We start from the raw sequence: 20401 nt of genomic DNA on the forward strand, positions 1-20401 counted from the left end.
AACCACCCTCCTTTGGTCCATGCCTGCCTGCATCCGACTTCCGCTTTTAAAGACCCGCCCCACCGATTATGTCACGAAAGGGGCAGGGCAAGCAGACGCAGCATCAATAAAAGACTAACCCGGAAGCCGGCCAACCCACAAGCAATCTAATTGCTGATTGGTCGATCTATGCACCATTACAGATTCAGGCAATAAGTGATCCTGCTTTGCAGTAAAATATATCTGGGTTCCTGGCGCTTATTCTGGAGCTGCTGGTCCCCATTGTTGTACATCTGCATGCTTAGTTTAGGCCGCCTGTGAATGTCTGGGTGGAAACTTGAGCTCCATTGGAGATTGAGAGAATATAAAGAGAAAGTGGAGCAGGGTTTATAAGTGCTTCAAACCAAATGGAATCCTCTCCTGTTCTAGGCTAAGTGACCAGTACGAGCAGGCCTCCACTCACTTATGGGATGTGCTGGACAGCAAGGAGAAGTCTGTGTGTGGGACTACATGTAAGTTTGATTCATCTTCTGTGTCTGTCATGTTCATTTTCTATTGAGTACCGATGCACCCAATCTACTATTTTGGATTCATCCAAATACTGATCCGAATCCTAACTTGCATATGCAAATTAGGGGTGAGAAGGGGAAAATATTTTTTACTTCCTTGTTTTGTGACAGTCACATTTCCTGCCCCTAATTTGAATATGCAAATTAGGGTTCGGCCGAATCCGAATTTCGATGAAAGGCCGAATCCCGAACTGAATCCTGTATTTGGTGCATCCCTACGATTGAGTCTTGATGCTGATGAGAACCAATAGCAGGAGGAATTTAAACCCAGACGAGGAAAAGCCTATGTTGTGTGTGAGCCGCTTCTCTTTTTGTGGCAGCGCTGTAACCCTTGTAATTGCTTTTTGGCCGTGCTCGGATATCATGCAATTTATTTCACAGCTCTGTCCTTGGTCAGCAGTAACCCGGGCGCCGTGCCAGTGCCTAGATATTTGCTGATGTGCCCTGTTTCCAGAAGCAAAATAGACTGAAGCTCCACTTGTTTTTATCCTGCTGCTGATATTCTAGATTTCTCCCTAGTCCCAGGTCTCTGTTACAACTGCCAGCTTTGCTTCCTGGTCTTGCTAGTAACTTATCAAATGCTGTTTGCATCTGGCTGTTAAAGGGCTACTGTCATGGGAAACGTATTTTATCTATTTTTTTTATTTTTTCTTCACAAAACACATCGGTTAATAGTGCTACTCCTGCCGACTTCTGCACTGAAATCCATTTCTCAAAGGAGCAAATATATATTTTTTTATATTTAATTTCCCTGCTGCCTCAAGTCATGTGACTTGTGCTCTCATAAACTTCAGACACTATTTACTGCTGTACTGCAAGTTGGAGTGATATCATCCCTGCCAGCAGCCTAAAAACAGAACAATGGGAAGGTAACCAGATAGCAGCTCCCTAACACAAGATAACAGCTGCCTGGTATATCCAAGAACAACACTCGATGGTAAAATCCAGGTCCCACTGAGACACATTCAGTTACATTGAGTAGGAGAAACAACAACCTGCCAGAAAGCAGTTCCATCCTAAAGTGCTGGCTCTTTCTGAAAGCACATGACCAGGCAAAATGACCTGAGATGCACCTACACACCAATATTACAACTAGGGATGCACCAAATCCTGGATTTGGTTTGGGATTCTGCGTTTTTCAGCAGAATTCAGATTGTCTGTCTGAAGCAAATCCTATTTTGCATATGTAAATTAGGGGGGGGGATGGAAATCACATGACCATCACAAAACAAGGAAGTGAGAAAAATGTTCACACTTTTTCCTTTCCCGCCCCTAATTTGCATATGCAAATTAGGATTTGATTCGGGCAAATCCCAAATGGTGGATTCGGTGCATCCCCAATTACAACTTAAAAAAATACACTTGCTTGTTCAGGAATGACATTTTATATTGTAGAGTGAATTATTTGCAGTGTAAATAAACAGTGTCATTTAGAAATAAAAACTACATCATAAAAATCATGACCGAATTCCTTTTAAATGGTGACTAAAGCCCTACCGCTGCCTCCTATCTGTAGTAAGGATAACTGCATCCAGCAGCACCATGAACTTCTTCCCATCTCCCTTATTGGTGGTGAACCATCTCATCGCCCCAACCTTAATCAAAGAAGTGTCTTCAATTGGCCGAATCATGTAGATGCTTTTTGTATGGGCCTGTAGGAGTGGTGTCATATAAAATTTATTTATTTATTTTCTTTTCAAAGACAAAAACCTGAAGGATCTGTTGGATCGAATTCTCCAGAGTGGCTACTTTGACAGCGCACAGAACCACCAGAATGGGCTGTGTGAAGAGGAGGAGCCAACACTCGCAGCACCGCCTGCAGAAGAAGAAGCCCCGGAACTTGGTATGTGACGTTTTTGTTCATCGTGGGTTTTGTGCCACCTCTTATGCCACCATAATTTGACTTATCTTGAGCTTTTAGTCCCTCTGTATTGCTTGTCTTTTAATCCAGTGTAAGCGAATTGCAAAGTGTTTTAAATTTTTTGTTCTTCTGTATAGAACCAGAACCCGTAGAAGAATACACTGAGCCCAGTGAAGTGGAGTCCACTGAGGTGAGAGACCGAATTCTGTTCTGTTTGGTGTTTAGACATAGCTATGCATTCGTTGCCATTCTATAACATACAAAAAGTTAACTTAAAGGAGAACTAAAGCCTAACTAAAGAAGTAGCCAGCAATGTTGTACATGATGTTTTGTGCTTCTGTACCAGCCCAAGGCAACCACAGCCCTTTGGAGCCCTGTCTCCAAAGATGCCCCAGTAGCTCCCCATCTTCTTTTCTGCTGATTCACTGCACATGCTCTGTGCTGCTGTCACTTACTGAGCTTAGGGACCCACTCACAATATACAGTACACATAGAATAGAAATGTCACAATATAAGGCTGATTAGTAATTAATACAGATAATTACTACATGGCAGCACAGAAACCAGTGCAATTAGCATCAGAATTTAATAATCAGCAAACCTGTAGCATCAGCTTATATTACAGCCAGGGAAGCTCATTTTCTGCTGGATAATTAGTGACGAGCCCTAAGCTTAGCTTCTCAACAGCCAATCAGAGCCCACTGAGCATGTGAGTGTTACAGACACTTTCCAAGATGGTGACCCCCTGTGACAAGTTTGAAGTCCTGGACACTTTAGGCTGGTGCAATAAGGTCATTTTCTCTGTCGTCTCAGGGGGACACAGGGAACAGCTGGGGTTAAGCTCCACCCTCCGGAGGCAGGACACTTGAATAATTGATTAAAGGGGCGTGACCTAGGGTCTGGCTTAACCCGGTGCTATGCCAACCTAATCAGTTTTTAAGTGTCCTGCTAGGAGGTAGGACATGCAGAATCTTCTACATATATCTACAGAAGAATTCATCAGACAAGGGGTCTCCCAAGAGCAGGGCTACCTGTATCAACAGGGGACCTCCTTCGTTGGACTCATACCGGGGTCTCTTCCTAGCCCTTGGGCTATAACGACCATCCACTAATACCCACTCCTGCTAAGGATACAGGGTCTCCTGGCCGGTATGACTTATGTGAGTAACCAGAAATATCTTACCACACTCACTTGCCTGCTCGATCCCCCCCCCCCCCCCCAGGGGGGGAGAGCCCTGTCCCCTCTGCCTCCACTTATGCCTGCCGTGGTCTTTACTGTGGGACTGACAACAGGGGGAACATGCAGACTGGCGCGACTCCCCATGTTTGGAGACTGTTTGCTTACTTATAGCACTCTGGCCCTGCCTGCACGCTGGCCCTGGACGGACTCGTTGCTCTCAGCAGCGGAGCGAGTCTCCCTGTGCATAGACGCCATTTTCTCTGCGCGCCGTAGCTGGAACGCACACATGCGTTCCACGGCGCCATCTTGGATTCACTCGCGCCGAAAGCAGCGCGCATTCTCTCACAAGCTGCTGGTTACAGCAGGGGCACAGGCGGACAAATCCTTTAGTCCTGGGATATACTCTCTACCACATATAGAGCAGTATTCTGCCTTAACAGTAACAGCTGTGGCAATTATCTGCATGTTCCCAGTACCTTTGCCAAACCTATTCAGCAGGTACCATAGACATTGCAATGGCAGAAGGTAAGTCGGGGGTTATTCCCAAGGCCGGGGGGGAGAGCACCAGCAGTGGCAGCGCCAGCTACGGTCACTTATTTCATGTGCACCAAATGTAATGCCAAAACCTCAGGGGGTCAGGGCGAGCCTCTCTGCAAGTCCTGTTCCAGGGGGCAGGGTTCTGTTTCCATTCCAGGAACCTCTCCTTTAGGGCCTCAATCTGATATTTCTAATATAGAAGACATCACCTTAGATGGGGGCGCAAGCACTTCCGCAGATCCAACGGCTCCTCCTTGGGCTATTCAGCTATCAGTCATTGGCCTCACTTCAAAGTTTACCCGCCATTGCAGACAACCTGGGAAAGGCTCTAGCCAAGTTAGGCCAGAAATCCAGCGGCAAACGCAAAAGGGCAGACCCCTCCAAAGGGGAGTCTTCCCTTTTCCCTCCTTCAGACTGCTCCTCAGCAGGAGCAGATTCATCTCATTCCGAAGGTGAACTTCCTCTTTCTGACGTGTCTTCTGGGGAAGAGGAGGAGGACGAAGCGTCCAGACACCGTGAACCTCAACATGACGTTGACAACATCATCAGGAGTGTTCTAGAAGTACTAAAAATTACTCCTTCACCTGATCACCAATCTCAAGAGGCCAGCTTATTCAAGAGGCAACAAAAATCCTCTACGGTCTTTCCGGCTCACGATCAACTCATTGCCATAGTTAATGACGAATGGAATACTCCCGAACGGAAGTTTCAGGCTTCTAAATCCTATCCCTTCCCCAAGGACTGGATGGACAAGTGGTCCATGCCACCTATGGTTGACGCACCAGTTTCTAGGCTTTCAAGAACCACAGCTCTTCCAGTCACAGATGCGGCGGCATTCAAGGACCCTACCGATAGACGGCTGGAGGGTTTCTTGAGATCACTATACTCATCTGCCGGATCTACCCTACGCCCTGTCCTGGCTTCTACCTGGGTTTCCAGGGCCATACAGACTTGGGCTGAGTCTCTCGTCAAGGACATTCAAGAGGGAGTTCCCAGAACTGAACTTCTTTCCACGGCACAAGCGATCGCTGAAGCCTCTGCATATATGTGCGATGCTACCCTGGATGCTGCCCAGATTACGGCTCGCACTTCAGCTCTATCAGTAGCAGCCCGTAGAACTCTTTGGCTTAAAAGTTGGACGGCAGATATCAGTTCCAAAAAGTCACTTACTTCACTGCCTTTCAAGGGTCAGAAACTTTTTGGAGAGGAATTAGAGAAGATCATATCTCAAGCCACTGGGGGAAAAAGCTCTTTTCTCCCTCAATCTAAATCCAAAACACCTTCCTCCTATAGGCGGGGCAAAAATTTGCGTGGCCAAAGTGGTCGTTACACCAGGCGTAGCAATTCACCACACCGTTCCAACTTCCGAACGAAGACCGGCGATAAGGGACGTTCAGCATGGAAACCGAACAAGTTCCATAACAAGCCTCCAGCAGACAAGTCCACTTCAGCTTGACGGGTCACCCCCTCCGGGGTCACGGCAACCAATTGGGGGCAGGTTGCTTCAATTCCGGGAGGTGTGGACAAGACATTCTTCGGACAATTGGGTCAACGAGATTGTTTCGGAGGGGTTTCATCTGGACTTCTCTTTCCCCCCCCCCCCCCAACAAATTCCTGATGTCCAGGCTCCCAACCGCCCTGCTCAAGGCTCAAGCCTTTCTAGACTGTATTTCCAAGATGGAACACAACGGAGTAATTGTTCCGGTACCCGCGCAGGAGAAATTCTCCGGGTTTTACTCCAATCTCTTCCTGGTTCCCAAAAGAGACGGTTCCTTCAGACCAGTACTCGATCTAAAGTACCTCAACAAACACATACGGTCTGTACGCTTCAAAATGGAAACATTACGGTCTGTAATCCGAGGAATGGAACCGGAACAACTGATGATGTCCCTGGATATCAAGGACGCCTACCTCCACGTCCCTATCTGGCCACCTCATCATCGCTTCCTGAGGTTTGCCTTCAAGAATCGCCATTATCAGTTTGTGGCTCTCCCATTTTCCTCTCCTCCGCCCCCAGGGTCTTCACCAAATTAATGGCAGTGACTGCAGCCTCTTTACGCCTTCAGGGGATATCAGTGACTCCCTATCTGGACGACCTGCTCTTGAAGTCCAGGACAAGGGAGCAGGGCAAATCAGATCTCCAGAGGGCGATCCTACTACTACAAGACTTCGGCTGGACCATAAACGGGGACAAATCCAATCTCCTTCCCAGCTACCAGATGACATTTCTGGGGTTGGGGTTCAACACCCTTTCCCAGCGGGTTACTCTACCACTGGACAAACAGAGAAAGCTGAGAGATCAAATCAGCCATCTAGCTTCCCTCCAGTTTCCCACAGTTCATCTAGCCATGAAAGTATTGGGATCGATGGTCTCATCCATGGAGGCAGTACCATTCGCCCAGATTCATCTGAGACCTCTCCAAGCCAACATACTGTCCCGCTGGAAGGGAGGTCAACTCTCTCAGAAGATCACTCTTCTACAGTCGACAAGGGACTCCCTCCTGTGGTGGCTACAACGGGACAATCTGTCAACGGGCCAATCCTGGGCAATTCCGGATTGGACAGTGATAACCACCGACGCCAGTCTTCTGGGCTGGGGGGCGACATTGGACAACCTATCCGTACAAGGACTATGGTCCGCTCCCGAAACACTTCTCCCAATAAATATCCTAGAACTTCGGGCAGTCCGACTGTCTCTCCAGCACTGGACGCAGCAATTGCAGGCAAGATCAGTGAGAGTTCAGAGCGACAACTCCACCACGGTCGCCTACATAAACAGACAAGGAGGGACCCGCAGCAAGGCAGCTCTAGCGGAGGCCCAACAGATACTAAGCTGGGCAGAACTAAACTCAGTAAGGCTGTCGGCCATCCACATTCCAGGGGTGGACAACACGAAAGCGGATTTCCTCAGCCGAAACCAACTAGACCCAGGAGAATGGGAGCTTCACCCAGAGGTGTTTTCCCACCTAGTCAGTCAGTGGGGCCTCCCCCAGATAGACCTGATGGCCTCTAGAACCAACCGCAAAGTACAATCATTCATCGCTCGCGCCCGGGATCCGTTAGCAGCAGGAGTGGATGCCATGACTCAAAGTTGGCACTTCGACCTAGCCTACGTATTCCCTCCTCTGCCCATGTTGCCCAGGGTCCTCAAAAAGATACGACGATCGAACATCAAGGTCATTGTAATAGCCCCCTATTGGCCCAGACGAACATGGTTCTCCGATCTTCAAGAGATGTCAGTGTCTCCACCAGTGCGACTACCAGCCAGGGACGATCTCCTTTACCAGGGGCCCATAGTACATCACAATCCGGGCCTCTTCGCTTTGACGGCCTGGCTATTGAAGCGGACAATTGGCGGAGACGAGGCATATCTGAAGAGGTCATTGCCACAATGTTAAAATCTCGCAAGCCTACCTCGTCCAAAGCCTACCATAGGGTATGGCGCAGCTACTGGAGTTGGTGCCAAGAGGCAGGGTTCCCCTTTCTGGATTACGACATACCAAGAATCTTGTCTTTTCTACAACAAGGTTTTCAACTGGGTCTCAAGCTTAACTCACTGAAGGTACAAGTATCGGCGCTATCAGCCCTCTTCCATTCTCGACTGGCTCTAGAAGATACCGTTCATACCGTCCTGCAAGGTGTTGCCCATGTGGCACCACCGTTCCGCCCTCCGATCCCCGGTTGGGATCTCAACCTTGTCCTTGCAGCCTTACTGGATCCTCCCTTCGAACCCATGGGTACTATCCCTGACAAGCTGCTTACCTGGAAGGTAGTATTCCTAGTGGCGATTTCGTCAGCACGCCGAGTATCCGAACTCAGTGCTCTCTCCTGTGATCCCGCTTACCTGGTTTTCCACAAGGATAAGGCAGTTCTGCGCACTGTGCCTTCATTCCTACCCAAGGTTGTGTCTTCGTTCCACATCAACCAGGAAATTATCGTACCTTCCCTTTGCCCGGATCCGACTAACACTAAAGAAAGACGACTTCATAGTCTCGATGTTGTCCGAGCGCTCCGCTGGTATATAGAGAAATCTAAGACGTTTCGACGTTCCCAACGGTTGTTTGTGATCCCCGAGGGATCTCGCAGAGGCATGGCAGCCTCTAAGACTTCTATTGCATGCTGGCTGAAGGAACTCATCCATCTAGCTTATGTCTCTAAAGGAAGATCTCCTCTGAAGGAGTGCGTGCTCATTCCACGAGAGCTATGGGAGCTTCCTGGGCATGGCGCAACTCGGCCTCCCTGGATCGGATCTGCAGAGCGGCCACCTGGTCCTCTGTTCACACATTTACAAAGTTCTACAGACTTGACACCTTTTCTTCCTCTGAGGCCTCGTTTGGCCATAAGGTGTTACATTCTGTGGTACAATAATGTGTACCAATCTCTTCCGCTCCCACCCTGCTGTTCTCGGGGCTGCTTTGTTAAGTCCCCAGCTGTTCCCTGTGTCCCCCTGAGACGACAGAGAAAACAGGATTTTTTGATACTCACCGTTAAATCCTTTTCTCTGTAGTCGATAGGGGGACACAGGGCTTCCCGCCCCGCGGCGAGATGTTGACCATGTTGGTCCATAAGGGAATACTCCCTGAGTTACCGTTCTGCTCATTCAGTTTTGTTTTTCTTATGTTAGCAGTCTCTTTGGTACAAACTGATTAGGTTGGCGTAGCACCGGGTTAAGCCAGACCCTAGGTCACGCCCCTTTAATCAATTATTCAAGTGTCCTGCCTCCGGAGGGTGGAGCTTAACCCCAGCTGTTCCCTGTGTCCCCCTATCGACTACAGAGAAAAGGATTTAACGGTGAGTATCAAAAAATCCTGTTATATCAAATATGGCATTTTTAGAAATGTTCATTTTTAGGGTTTAGTTCTCCTTTAAAGCTGAACCACCCCTTTAAGTGTTGGAACTCCAGAAGGGTGCAACCTTTGCTCCATGTGTCCCTTAGTCAACTGCAATTCAATGGATTTAATGTTAGGATTGCGCTTCTTTAATCTAAGCGAAAAGGAATGAGTGGGAAAGGCCAACAGATTGTTGTGAGAGTTGTTTATAATTCCAATTTACTTTCTTTGGGCAATATTGTGTTTTTTGGGACACTTGATTTTTCTTTTTATAGCTTTGGTGATCTCCTACAGATGTTCATATTCGCATGTATATCCGATTAAATTGTCGTTTTTATTGTGCGCAGTTTGTTAACAGGCAGTTCATGACGGAGGCTCAGTACAGCGGCAGTGAGAAGGAGCAAGTCGATGAGTGGTCGGTAGAAACCGTTGAAGTAAGTTTAATGCCTGTGTGTAACTGTTGTGTGTTCTTACCACTCCACTACCACACTTGTGTTCTGCATTGTACAATGACACTTAATGTTTCCTCCCACTTTCTTAAAGGTTGTAAACTCACTCCAGCAAGCCGCAACCCCGCCTGTCCCCGAACCCCTCGCATTAAACGTTATTGCTCAAGTCCAACCCGACCCCATTGTCCGGAGGCAGAAAGTCCAAGACCTGATGGCCCAAATGCAGGGTCCGTACAACTTCATGCAGGTGATTGTCACACACAAGGCTACAGAGTTAGGGTAGGACTACATGGACGTTTTCAGCGCGATCCGACGCACTGCAACAAGTCGCATGCGACACAAATAACGTAAGAGATAGAAATGTCTGAAGTTGCAGCGTTGATCCAATGCCACATGACTATCTGATGCAGTCGCAGTCTGCATCAGACAGTCGAGCCGCGTCGAATCAACGCTGCAACTTCATCTGACATTTCTATCTCTTGCCTATTTCTGTCGCAGCGCGTCGTATCATGCCAAAAACGTCCATGTAGTCCTACTCTTACTGATCTCTCTTCTAAAAACGGAACAACTCGTTTCTTGTAGGGATGCACTGAATCCAGGATTCGGTTTGGAATTCTGCCTTTTTTTCAGCAGGATTCAGATTCGGCTGAATCTTTCTGCCCGGCCAAACCGAATCCAGATCATAATTTGCATATTCAAATTAGGGGCGGGGAGGGAAATTGCGTGACTTTTTGTCAAAAAACGAAGTAAAAATGCTTAACCCCTTCCCACCCCTAATTTCTTGTACATTTTGTTCTTGGTAGGACTCTATGCTGGAGTATGAGAGCCAAGCAATGGACCCAGCCATCGTATCGGCACAGCCCATGAACCCATCTCAGACCATGGACCTACCACAGATGTTGTGCCCACCTGGTAAGCTTCGTGCACAACTGGGTTTATATCTATAGATCTGTTTGTATATATTGGATATTCACTGTTTAGTACAGGCTAGTGGAGGGGGATGTTGAGCTTTTTTTTTTTTTTTTTACACCAGGATGCTCTTGAGTGGGGGTTCTTCCAGGCCCGGATTTGTGGAAAGGCCACCAAGGCCTGGGCCTAGGGCGGCAGGATTTTAGGGGGCGGCATGCTGCCCAACCAGACCCACATTTTTTTTCCAAACATGCTGGGAATACGCAGGAAATACAAAAAAAAAAAATAAAAAAAATATTTTTTTTTTTATTTCCCATGCACCAATCCCCATTTCTCTGGTCCTAATGATGAAAATTTAAGAGAATAAAAAGGAGGGAATGGGGTGATGAATGACAATGGGCCTAGGGGCACCTGCTATGTAGATCCGGCCCTGGGTTCTTCAGTATGGCTACTTGGTTAAAGGGGTGGTTCACCTTCAAACAACTAGTTGTTTTCCAATAGATCAACAGAAAGTGACTTTTTTTTACTTCTCACTGTTTTTTCTAATATTGAAGTGTAAAGTGTCATTTTTCACCTTCTGAAGCAGCCCTGGGAGGGGGGTCGCTGACTCTGTAACCTGTTCTTAATGGATACATTTAGTTGATACACTTAATATCTTTGTCCCTGCTGAGCAGAATCCCTGAGTTTCATTACAGGCGGCTGTTAGAATTGATACAATAGTTCCTAATACTCCAGAGATGCTGCTGAGAAATGTATCAACTCAATGTTGCAAAATTCACAGTTCAGAGTCTGCACCTGAATTACTGAGCTGCCAGACTCAAACACCAGAGACACAAACATTCAACTTTAAACTTAGATTTTGGGAAAACTGTAAAATATGGAAAGTAATTGAAAAAAGTGTTTTATTTCTGGGGAACAAGCTGAAAACTGAATTGAAAAAAGTGTTTGGAAGGTGAACAACCCCTTTAAAGGGATACTGTCATGGGGGGGAAAAATGTTTTTTCCCAAAATGCATCAGTTAATAGAGCTGCTCCAGCAGAATTCTGCACTGAAATCCATTTCTCAAAAGAGCAAACAGATTTTTTTATATTCAATTTTGAAATCTGACATGAGGCTAGACATATTGTCAATTTCCCAGCTGCCCCAGTCATGTGACTTGTGCTCTGATAAACTTCAGTCTCTCTTTACTGCAAGTTGGAGTGATATCATCCCCCCCCCCCCCCCAGCAGCCTAACAGAACGATGGGAAGGTAACCAGATAAGAGCTCCCTAACACAAGATAACTGCCTGGTAGATCTAAGAACACTCAATAGTAAAATCCAGGTCCCACTGAGACACATTCAGTTACATTGAGTAGGAGAAACAACAGCCTGTCAGAAAGCAGTTCCATCCTAAAGTGCTGGCTCTTTCTGAAATCACATGACCAGGCAAAATGACCTGAGATGCACCTACACACCAATATTACAACTAAAATAAAATACACTTCTTGTTTTAGGAATTAAATTTTATATGGTAAAGTGAATTATTTGCAGTGTAAACTGTTTAATTTAGAAATAAAAATGACAAGCTCCCTTTAAGCTGTAGGGGTTTTGCTTTTAATCAGCCCCAATCTCTTTTTTTAATGTGAAAATGTTATTTTTCAGTGCTCTCTGAGCCAAGGCAGTCTCAGCCCAGCCAAGTTCCAGACACCACACAGGTACAAAAGCTGAATTCTCTGTTCCTGACAATATCTTTGTGTCTCTGCTTTCATAGAGGACTAAATAAATCTTTATTTTCTGAAGGTCGCACTGGTGTCGTCCACAAGTGAAAGCTACACGGGTTCCCCGCAAATCTACCAACCGTCTCACCCCACAGAAGCCAGAAATGATGCCATGGAGCAGATCCAGGTGGGTTCCTGCTTTCATTAGTGGTGATTTCTTTCTGACTTCATTAGAAACAAGCGGTGCCTAATTGTTTCACGTCGGCCTCATTGACAGGCGTCGCTATCCTTAAACCCAGACCCAACGCAGAGCTCGCCGTCTATTCCTGCTGCTTCCCAACCTCAGGTGTTCCAGACCGGGCCCAACAAACCTCTGCACAGCACCGGTATCAACGTTAATGCTGCTCCATTCCAATCAATGCAGACTGTAAGTGTGCGGCTTCTTGTTGTGGAGCAGATTATATTGGGGAAAGTGTAAGGGTTCTTGCATTTAACTGATGGGCAATTGTCTGATAATGCTCTGCTGGAACCCCTTGATTGGTCTCTACTTGGTGAAGGTGGGACTATCAACATAAAACAGGGACATGGGAAATTAAGACTTGCGTGTCTTGACTGTAATAAATCGTCTCCCTTTAAAGGGGTTGTTCACCTTCCAAACACTTTTTTTTTTTTTTTTTTTTTTTTTTTTTCAGTTTAAAATGATTTTTATTGTTTTTCCAAGTTAAACAACCAGAAACTTTGACAAAAGATGACGGCTGAACAGTGAAGCTCATTCAGTTATAAAACAGTAGATGGAGCCATCTTGATTGTTCAAGAGATTAAGACACATGGGTATTTTTTTGGTTCAGTTGTTTTCAGATTGTTCTCCAGAAATAGAATTTTTTTTCCCCCCCATTTATTTTACAGTTTTCCCAAAATCTAAGTTTTAAAGTTGAATGTTGGTGTCTCTGGTGTTTGAGTCTGGCAGCTCAGTAATTCAGGTGCAGACTCAACTGTTACAATTCTGCAACATTTAGTTGATACATTTCTCGGCAGCATCTCTGGAGTATTATCAACTATTGTATCAATTCTAACAGCCGCCTGTAATGAAACTCAGAGATTCTGCTCAGCAGGGACAAATAAGAAATTAATGAACAGTTGAGGGTCAGCGACCCCCCCCCCCCGAGTCCTGCAGCGGGTCTGTAGCAAAAAAAAGCAGCCACCCTGCAGAATGAGGGGAGGATTTTCAGGTGTGGGTATATCCGTGGGTCTCATCTATTCTTATCTTATGTAATATTGTCTCTATTTTACTCCTTTTAAAAGTTTTACAAAACTGTCCCGCCTACTTTTGTTGACGTCACTTCCGGTTTGCATCATCATCACTTCCTGTTTGATGTTGGTTGCGGCTCTATTTGCGTATAAGGCAGGTGTGGGTCCAGGTCGGGTAGCGGATCAAAGTGGGTAAATCTGCGGGTTGCGGTCTGGGTCTTAGAAATTGGTTCTGCACAGGACTCTACCCCCCCCCCCCCCCCGAACTGATTTAACTTTACACTTCAATAATAAAAAAAAAATTCAAAAATCGAGTATATTTCTGGTGAACGATCTGAAATCAACTGAACTGAAAAGTGTTCAAAGGTGAACCACCCCTTTAATAAGGGCCATAGTGCCCCTCCCCCTTAAGTTTTCACACTTATGGCCTTGAAGCCTCTGGAACTACAACTCTCCCCTCCTGTATTGCACTGTAACTTGCTTGGGATTGTTTACTACAGCTCAGTAATATAATAACATGGGTTCCTATTGCTTTGGGTTTATTGAAGGTAGACCAGAATCACAACCAGCTATAGTACGGGCATTGGGAGTCTGTAAGGGTATATGTTTGGGTCTAACAAATGCCTTGTGCTACATGATTACAAGTAAAGTGATTTGTGCTACATGATTACAAGTTAAATGTTTGTTACTGTTCAGGTTTTCAATCTGAATGCACCTGTCCCTTCTGTGAATGAGCCAGAAACACTGAAACAGAACCAGTACCAGGCCAGTTACAACCAGACTTTCCCTGGCCAACCTCATCAAGTGGAACAAACGGAACTTCAACCAGAGCAGCTACAAACAGGTACCGGTCTTGTTTCTCCACAGATCCACCTGCACGGCTAATGTTAAAGGGATACTGTCATGGGAGAACTTTTTTTTTTTTTATTTTAATAGTGGTGCTCCAGCAGAATTCTGCAGTAAAAATCAGTTTCTCAAAAGAGCAAACAGATTTATTTTATATTTAATTTTGATATCTGACGTGGGGCTAGACAGTCATTTTCCCAGCTGCCCCCAGTCATGTGACTTTGCTCTCATACATTTCAGTCTCTTTACGTCTATACTGCAAGTTAGAGTGATATCACCCCCCCCCCAGCAGCCTAAAAACAGAACAATGGGAAGGTAACCAGATAGCAGCTGCCTGGTAGATCTAAAGCTGGCCATAGGTGCAAAGATCCGATCATACGAATCCTCGATTCGTACGATTTTCGGATCATGTGTGGAGTGTCCCGACATCTGTCGTGCCATGCCGATTGGTTGATCAGACAGGTTAGACAATTTCTGTCGGCTGCCGATTAATATCTTGGATGTATTGCCGATCTGACTATCTTCAGTGGGAGACTGTCACCAGCTTTTGTCGGACATAACTTTCGTACGATTGATGTCAGGGGCAGAACATCGGCTGATCTGTTGTTTTGTACTTTATTTGATCTGAATAGTTAGTGGCAGGTCGGGAGATGGGGAAGTCCGATCGAGGATTCGAATGATCGGATCTTTGCATCTATGGTCAGCTTAAGAACAGCACTCAACAGTAAAATCCAGGTCCCACCGAGACACATTCAGTTACATTGAGTAGGAGAAACAACGGCCTGCCAGAAAGCAGTTCCATCCTAAAGTGCTGGCTCTTTCTGAAAGCACATGACCAGGCAAAATGACCTGAGATGCACCTACTCACCAATATTACAACTAAATACACTTGCTGGTTCAGGAATGACATTTTATATTATAGAGTGACTTATTTGCTGAGTAATTTAGAAATAAAAATGACCTCATAAAAATCATGACAGAATCCCTGTAAATGTCTGCCCTCCTCCCCAGTTGTAAACACTTACCATGCAACGTCGGAGCAGACCCACCAAGCACCCTCGGGGCACCAGCAGGCCGCTCAGCAAAACACTGGATTCCCGCGGAATAGTCAGCCCTTCTACAACAATCGAGGGATGGCCCGAGGAGGTCAGAGAGGTAACCGGGGCATGATGAACGGCTACAGAGGCCAATCAAATGGCTTTAGAGGTAATTGGCACAGCAAGGTTCAAGCATTGTGAACAATGAACGTGGGGAGAATAAGCCTGGCTTACAGCACTGCCTATTGGCCGCTTCTGGGCCCCAATGCTTGAGGAACTGACACCTTGTTGGAGCAATAACATATCAATCTTTGTTTATTAAAGGCCCAGTAACCACCAAGGCAAATTAAACGTTAAAATTGCAGAGCCTTTATGAAGAAATAACTTAGCGAAACTCTGCTTGCGCTCCTCTTCAGAAAATACGAAGGGGTGACAATCCATCGTGTGTCGCTCGATTTCTCCTCCCTGGCTATCTCCATTAATGAAGGCAGGGAGGAGAAATAGAGTGCCACACGATGGATCGACTTTTCTGAATAAAAGGAGTTTCGCCAAGTTATTTCTTAATAAAGGCTGTGCGATTTTAAAGTTGAACTAGTCTTGGGTGTTTTTTTTTTTTATTTATTATTTTTTTCTTTTGTTACTGGTCCTGTGAGCTAGTGAAGCTTTATATGTTGTTGTGCAAGTGTCGGGCATTGCCTTGCTGGTGGGATGATCTGGTTCTACTGCTGTTAATCACAAGGCGAATACTAACACATCTGCTGATAAGCCAAGCAACACCAGACCAGGCATGTTTAAAGACTAGCCATGTACCCTGTATTTGAATTTCAAATTCATCTGAGTTTTTAAAAACTCCCTTTTAATTTGAAATTTGACCAATCGAAAATGTATAGGGATGCACCAAATCCAGGATTTTGTTTGGGTTCCGGCCTTTTTCAGCAGGATTCGGCTGAATCCTTCTGCCCAGCCAAACCAAATCCTAATTTACACATTCAAATTAGGGGCGTGGAGGGAAATCAAGTGACGTTTTTGGTCACAAAACAAGGAAGTAAGTTTTCCCCTTCCCACCCCTAATTTGCATATGCAAATTAGGATTCGTTTCAGTATTCGGCCAAATAATCTTGTGAAGGATCCTGGGGTTAAGCCGAATCCAAAATAGTGGATTCGGTGCATCCCTTACAATGTATTGAGAAAAATAATAATTTTCAGACTCTGATGAATTAAATCGACTGGAAAACTCTAATTGAATTTGAATAGTTTTTTTTTTTTTCCCCCAAAAATACTCTGTCGGGAAGGCTGGTAACAACAACAAAATGATCCCGTTGACTTAAACAGCAATTCAGCAGATTTTAGGTGTCGAATTAGAGTTCTTAAAGGGCCAGAATATGATAAATCTCGAATTCGAATAACTCCCTAGTTGAATTTGACATTTTTGACTATAAATTTTATAATTTTCAATGTGACCCTTGATAGATCTGCCCCTTGGGAACTCGCTAAGAACAGCACATTCTGTAACATAACTAAAACTGCCTGAAAGTGAAACTGTCCTTTTTAAAGGGGTGGTTCACCTGGCTAATTCTAAGCAACTTTTCAATTGGTCTTCCTTCATTGTTCTTTTAATTATTTGCAACCTCCTTCTGTCTCTTTCCAGCTTTCAATGGGGGTCACTGACCCCATCTAAAAAAACAAATGCTCTGTAAGGCAGCAAATATATTGCTACTTTTTATTACTCCTCTTTCTATTCAGGCCTCTCCAATTCATATTCCAGTCTCTTATTCAGATCAGTGCATGGTTGCTAGGGGAATTTGGACTCAAAATCCACAAATTAAAAAAAAAAAAAAAATGAAAACCAATTGCAAATTGTCTCAGAATATCCCTCTCTACATCATACTAACAGTTAATTTAAAGTGAAGACCCCCTTTAAAGGCTGGGCTTCTCTTATGGGGGCTGTGCGCTAGAGGAATTCTTGTCTGCAAGCTGATGGCAACCCATAGTAACCAAGTTTAATCATCTTGGCATTAGAGAACATAAGGGTGATTGTGGGCAGGAGCTTCAGATGTGCTTTTAACACACAGGCACATGCTCAGGACCTGGGGTTTTTTCCGGATAACTGATCTTTCCGTAGTTTGGCTCTTCATCCTTCAGGTCTACTAGAAAATCATATAAACATTAAATAAACCCGAACGGCTGGTTTTGCTTCCAATAAGTATTAATTAAGGATGCACCGAATCCACTATTTTGGATTCGTCTGAACCCCAGAATCCTTTGCAAAATATTCGACTGAATACCGAATCTGAAACCGAAGTGGTGGGAAGGGGAAACATTTTTTACTGGTTTTGTGACAAAAAGTAATAGATTTCCCTCCCCGCCCCTAATTTGCATATGCAAATTCGGTTTTGGGTTTGGTTTGGCCAGTCCGAATCTTGCTGAATCCCAAACCGAATCCTCCTAGTATTAATGATATCTTAGTTGGGATCAAGTACAAGCTGTTTTATTATTACACAGAAAAAGGATATTGTTTAAAAACAAAAAAATTTAGATTAGATTTCATTATAATGGTGTCTGAGAGACGGCCTTTCTGTAATTCAGAACTTCCTGGATAATGGATAAGTGTGTGTATAAATGTTAATGCCTTTTTTAGCATGTTCTCTTACACCCTGCTCTTCTCCTAGGAGGATATGATGGCTACCGCGCTGCTTTCCCCAACACTCCAAACAGTGGCTACCCCCAAGCACAGTTTAACGCTCCTCGTGACTACAGCAACAACTATCAGCGGGTGAGAATTTAACTTTCATGGCTGCCCGAGACTTCAGGTGCAATCGGCCAACAAGACTAAACCAAGGCCGACTTGGCTTCAGCTGCTTCTGTTATTGAACAGTTATGGCTTAGGAGGTGGAGGCGCTGGTGAGAGGAGTTGGAGGCGCTGGTTAGAGGAGTTGGAGGCGCTGGTTAGAGGAGTTGGAGGCGCTGGTTAGAGGAGTTGGAGGCGCTGGTTAGAGGAGTTGGAGGCGCTGGTTAGAGGAGTTGGAGGCGCTGGTTAGAGGAGTTGGAGGCGCTGGTTAGAGGAGTTGGAGGCGCTGGTTAGAGGAGTTGGAGGCGCTGGTTAGAGGAGTTGGAGGCGCTGGTTAGAGGAGTGGGAGGTGCTGGTGAGAGTAAGGGGTGGGAGGTGCTGGTGAGAGTAAGGGGTGGGAGGAGGAGGTGCTGGTGAGAGTAAGGGGTGGGAGGAGGAGGTGCTGGTGAGAGTAAGGGGTGGGAGGAGGAGGTGCTGGTGAGAGTAAGGGGTGGGAGGAGGAGGTGCTGGTGAGAGTAAGGGGTGGGAGGAGGAGGTGCTGGTGAGAGTAAGGGGTGGGAGGAGGAGGTGCTGGTGAGAGTAAGGGGTGGGAGGAGGAGGTGCTGGTTAGAGGAGTTGGAGGTGGTGGCAGGAGGTAGTGGGCCATTGAGAACAACATAAAGGAAAATTACAAATGTTGTACTAACTTCTGTGTGCCAAAAGCAAAGATACTTGCTCACAACTAGACTATGGAAATTCCTTTAGGGTCGGAGCACATGGGCAGCTATAGGTTGACTTGTTGTAGGGTTTAGTCTGTTTGTGGCAATATGGCACCCCCCAGTCAGTTAGGCTTTTTCTTTTTTTTACCAGTGAGAAAATGTAGCCATTCTCTAGTCACCTGTTATTCCATATAGTAACTCCTCTATGGAGGTGGTGGACTAGAGGCTTGTCACTAACATCTCCTTCTCCTCTTCCAGGACGGATACCAACAAAACTTTAAGCGCGGAGCTGGGCAGGGAGGTCCCCGGGTGGCCCCTCGAGGTAATTCCCAAGTGATGCACTCCTAACTCTGATTGGACACACCTGAAGACTAGAAGGAACCAATTCTAGATCACGTCGGCCACTATAAATCTTCCTGCGGAGCCACTAGTTGGGGTAGTAACTCTGCCACCTGGATGTTCAGTGAAACAATGTTCTGCTTTTACCTTGTAAATGACCCCCCCTTTATAACCCACCTGAGCAGCAGTTAAAAATTCAACCAAACTTGGCCCCTTAACAAAAAAAAAATTTCCTCCCTTTTTTTTTTTTTTTCCTGAAAACTTGAAAATTTAACTTATTTTCTATTTTCATTTTAAGCTTTACAACCTGTTGCTGCCTTGGCCCATTTCGGGGAGTATACAATTTTATTTTTTAAAGAAACTTTTTAATTTAGCAAGCTAAAATTAATAAAGGTTTTTTTTATTTTTCATTTTTTTTTTGTCCCCTCTCCTGGTAACCACTCCCCCTCCCAAAACTCTTGAATTTGTAAATCGTTGCTTGAGTTTCAATAAAGTTGTGTTACATCAACTGCAGCTGGTTGTGGAGTATTTGTGGGGTTTGAGACTGGGCCACACTATTGGGGCTGTAGTTACTGATGCTCACATGGGTATTGGAATCAACCAATAAGAAATGTCGATGGGGGGGGGGTGCCCTGTTTAATCTGTATCCTCAGCCGGTCCATCTGCACTTTACACAAGCAATTTACAAAGCTAGTCTGGCCAAACTCAACCATCACATTAACTGGAGTCGACTAACGTTCGGTCCATTTTCCCTGCTCCTCCGAAAAGGCAGCAACGCCTTTGGACTAGAATGCAATTAGGTGAGTGATGGGCGACTCTGCAGTTAGACTAGGTTGTATAGGATGTTTGGGATTGGCTAAATCAATCAAGGGGGTTATGGGAAGCGATGTAAAGGCAAAAAAATAAAATCCTATTTTTACTTTATTTAAAGAACAAAGAAATCTATCTCCAATATACTTTAAATAAAAAATGTGTACCATTTTCATAAGAAACCTGACTGTATGCAGTGAAATTCTCCCTTCATTTACTGCTGTGGATAGGAATTGTCAGACGGTCCCTAACTGCTCTGCAGGGAAACAATCATACTTATGAACAGCAGGGGGAGCCCCCGCCTTACTTCCCAGCCATGCAGAACTCAAGCAGCTTTGTTTGTTTCCCTGTAGAGCAGTCGGCGACTGTAGAGATTTGTATTGGATTTTATTTTGGCTTTACATCCCCTTTACTGTTTCCAACTCCAGCTGCAGGGACAGAGATCATGGAGCCAGATTTAAACAGATAAATGGGGATTTTATTTGGACCAGACCACACTGAGCATGTGCACAGTCTTGACATGCGACAATTGTTATGCCAGCGGATTTTTGCCACAGTTTCGCAAAAAACTTTGGCAGACGGTGAAACAAGGAAATTCAACACAAATCCATGCCTGGAGAATAA

At 45.4% G+C, this 20401-nt stretch overlaps 1 protein-coding gene across 1 annotated transcript in view; it reads left to right on the forward strand.

The window, feature by feature from the left end:
- Positions 1 to 19182, forward strand: part of caprin1.L (cell cycle associated protein 1 L homeolog) — a 34761-nt gene extending 15579 nt beyond the window's left edge. The window contains 13 exon segments of the mRNA NM_001246303.1: positions 409 to 491; positions 2251 to 2391; positions 2547 to 2599; positions 9303 to 9389; positions 9499 to 9651; positions 10208 to 10316; positions 11956 to 12008; positions 12094 to 12198; positions 12289 to 12438; positions 13956 to 14103; positions 15117 to 15311; positions 17812 to 17915; positions 18887 to 19182. Of these exon segments, the coding sequence (NP_001233232.1) occupies positions 409 to 491; positions 2251 to 2391; positions 2547 to 2599; positions 9303 to 9389; positions 9499 to 9651; positions 10208 to 10316; positions 11956 to 12008; positions 12094 to 12198; positions 12289 to 12438; positions 13956 to 14103; positions 15117 to 15311; positions 17812 to 17915; positions 18887 to 18976 (1471 nt within the window). The 3' untranslated portion in view covers positions 18977 to 19182.
- The last annotated feature ends 1219 nt before the right edge of the window (positions 19183 to 20401 follow it).

The sequence above is a fragment of the Xenopus laevis genome, chromosome 4L (genome assembly GCF_017654675.1).
Source record: "Xenopus laevis strain J_2021 chromosome 4L, Xenopus_laevis_v10.1, whole genome shotgun sequence".
In the NCBI taxonomy this organism is placed as follows: Eukaryota; Metazoa; Chordata; class Amphibia; order Anura; family Pipidae; genus Xenopus; species Xenopus laevis.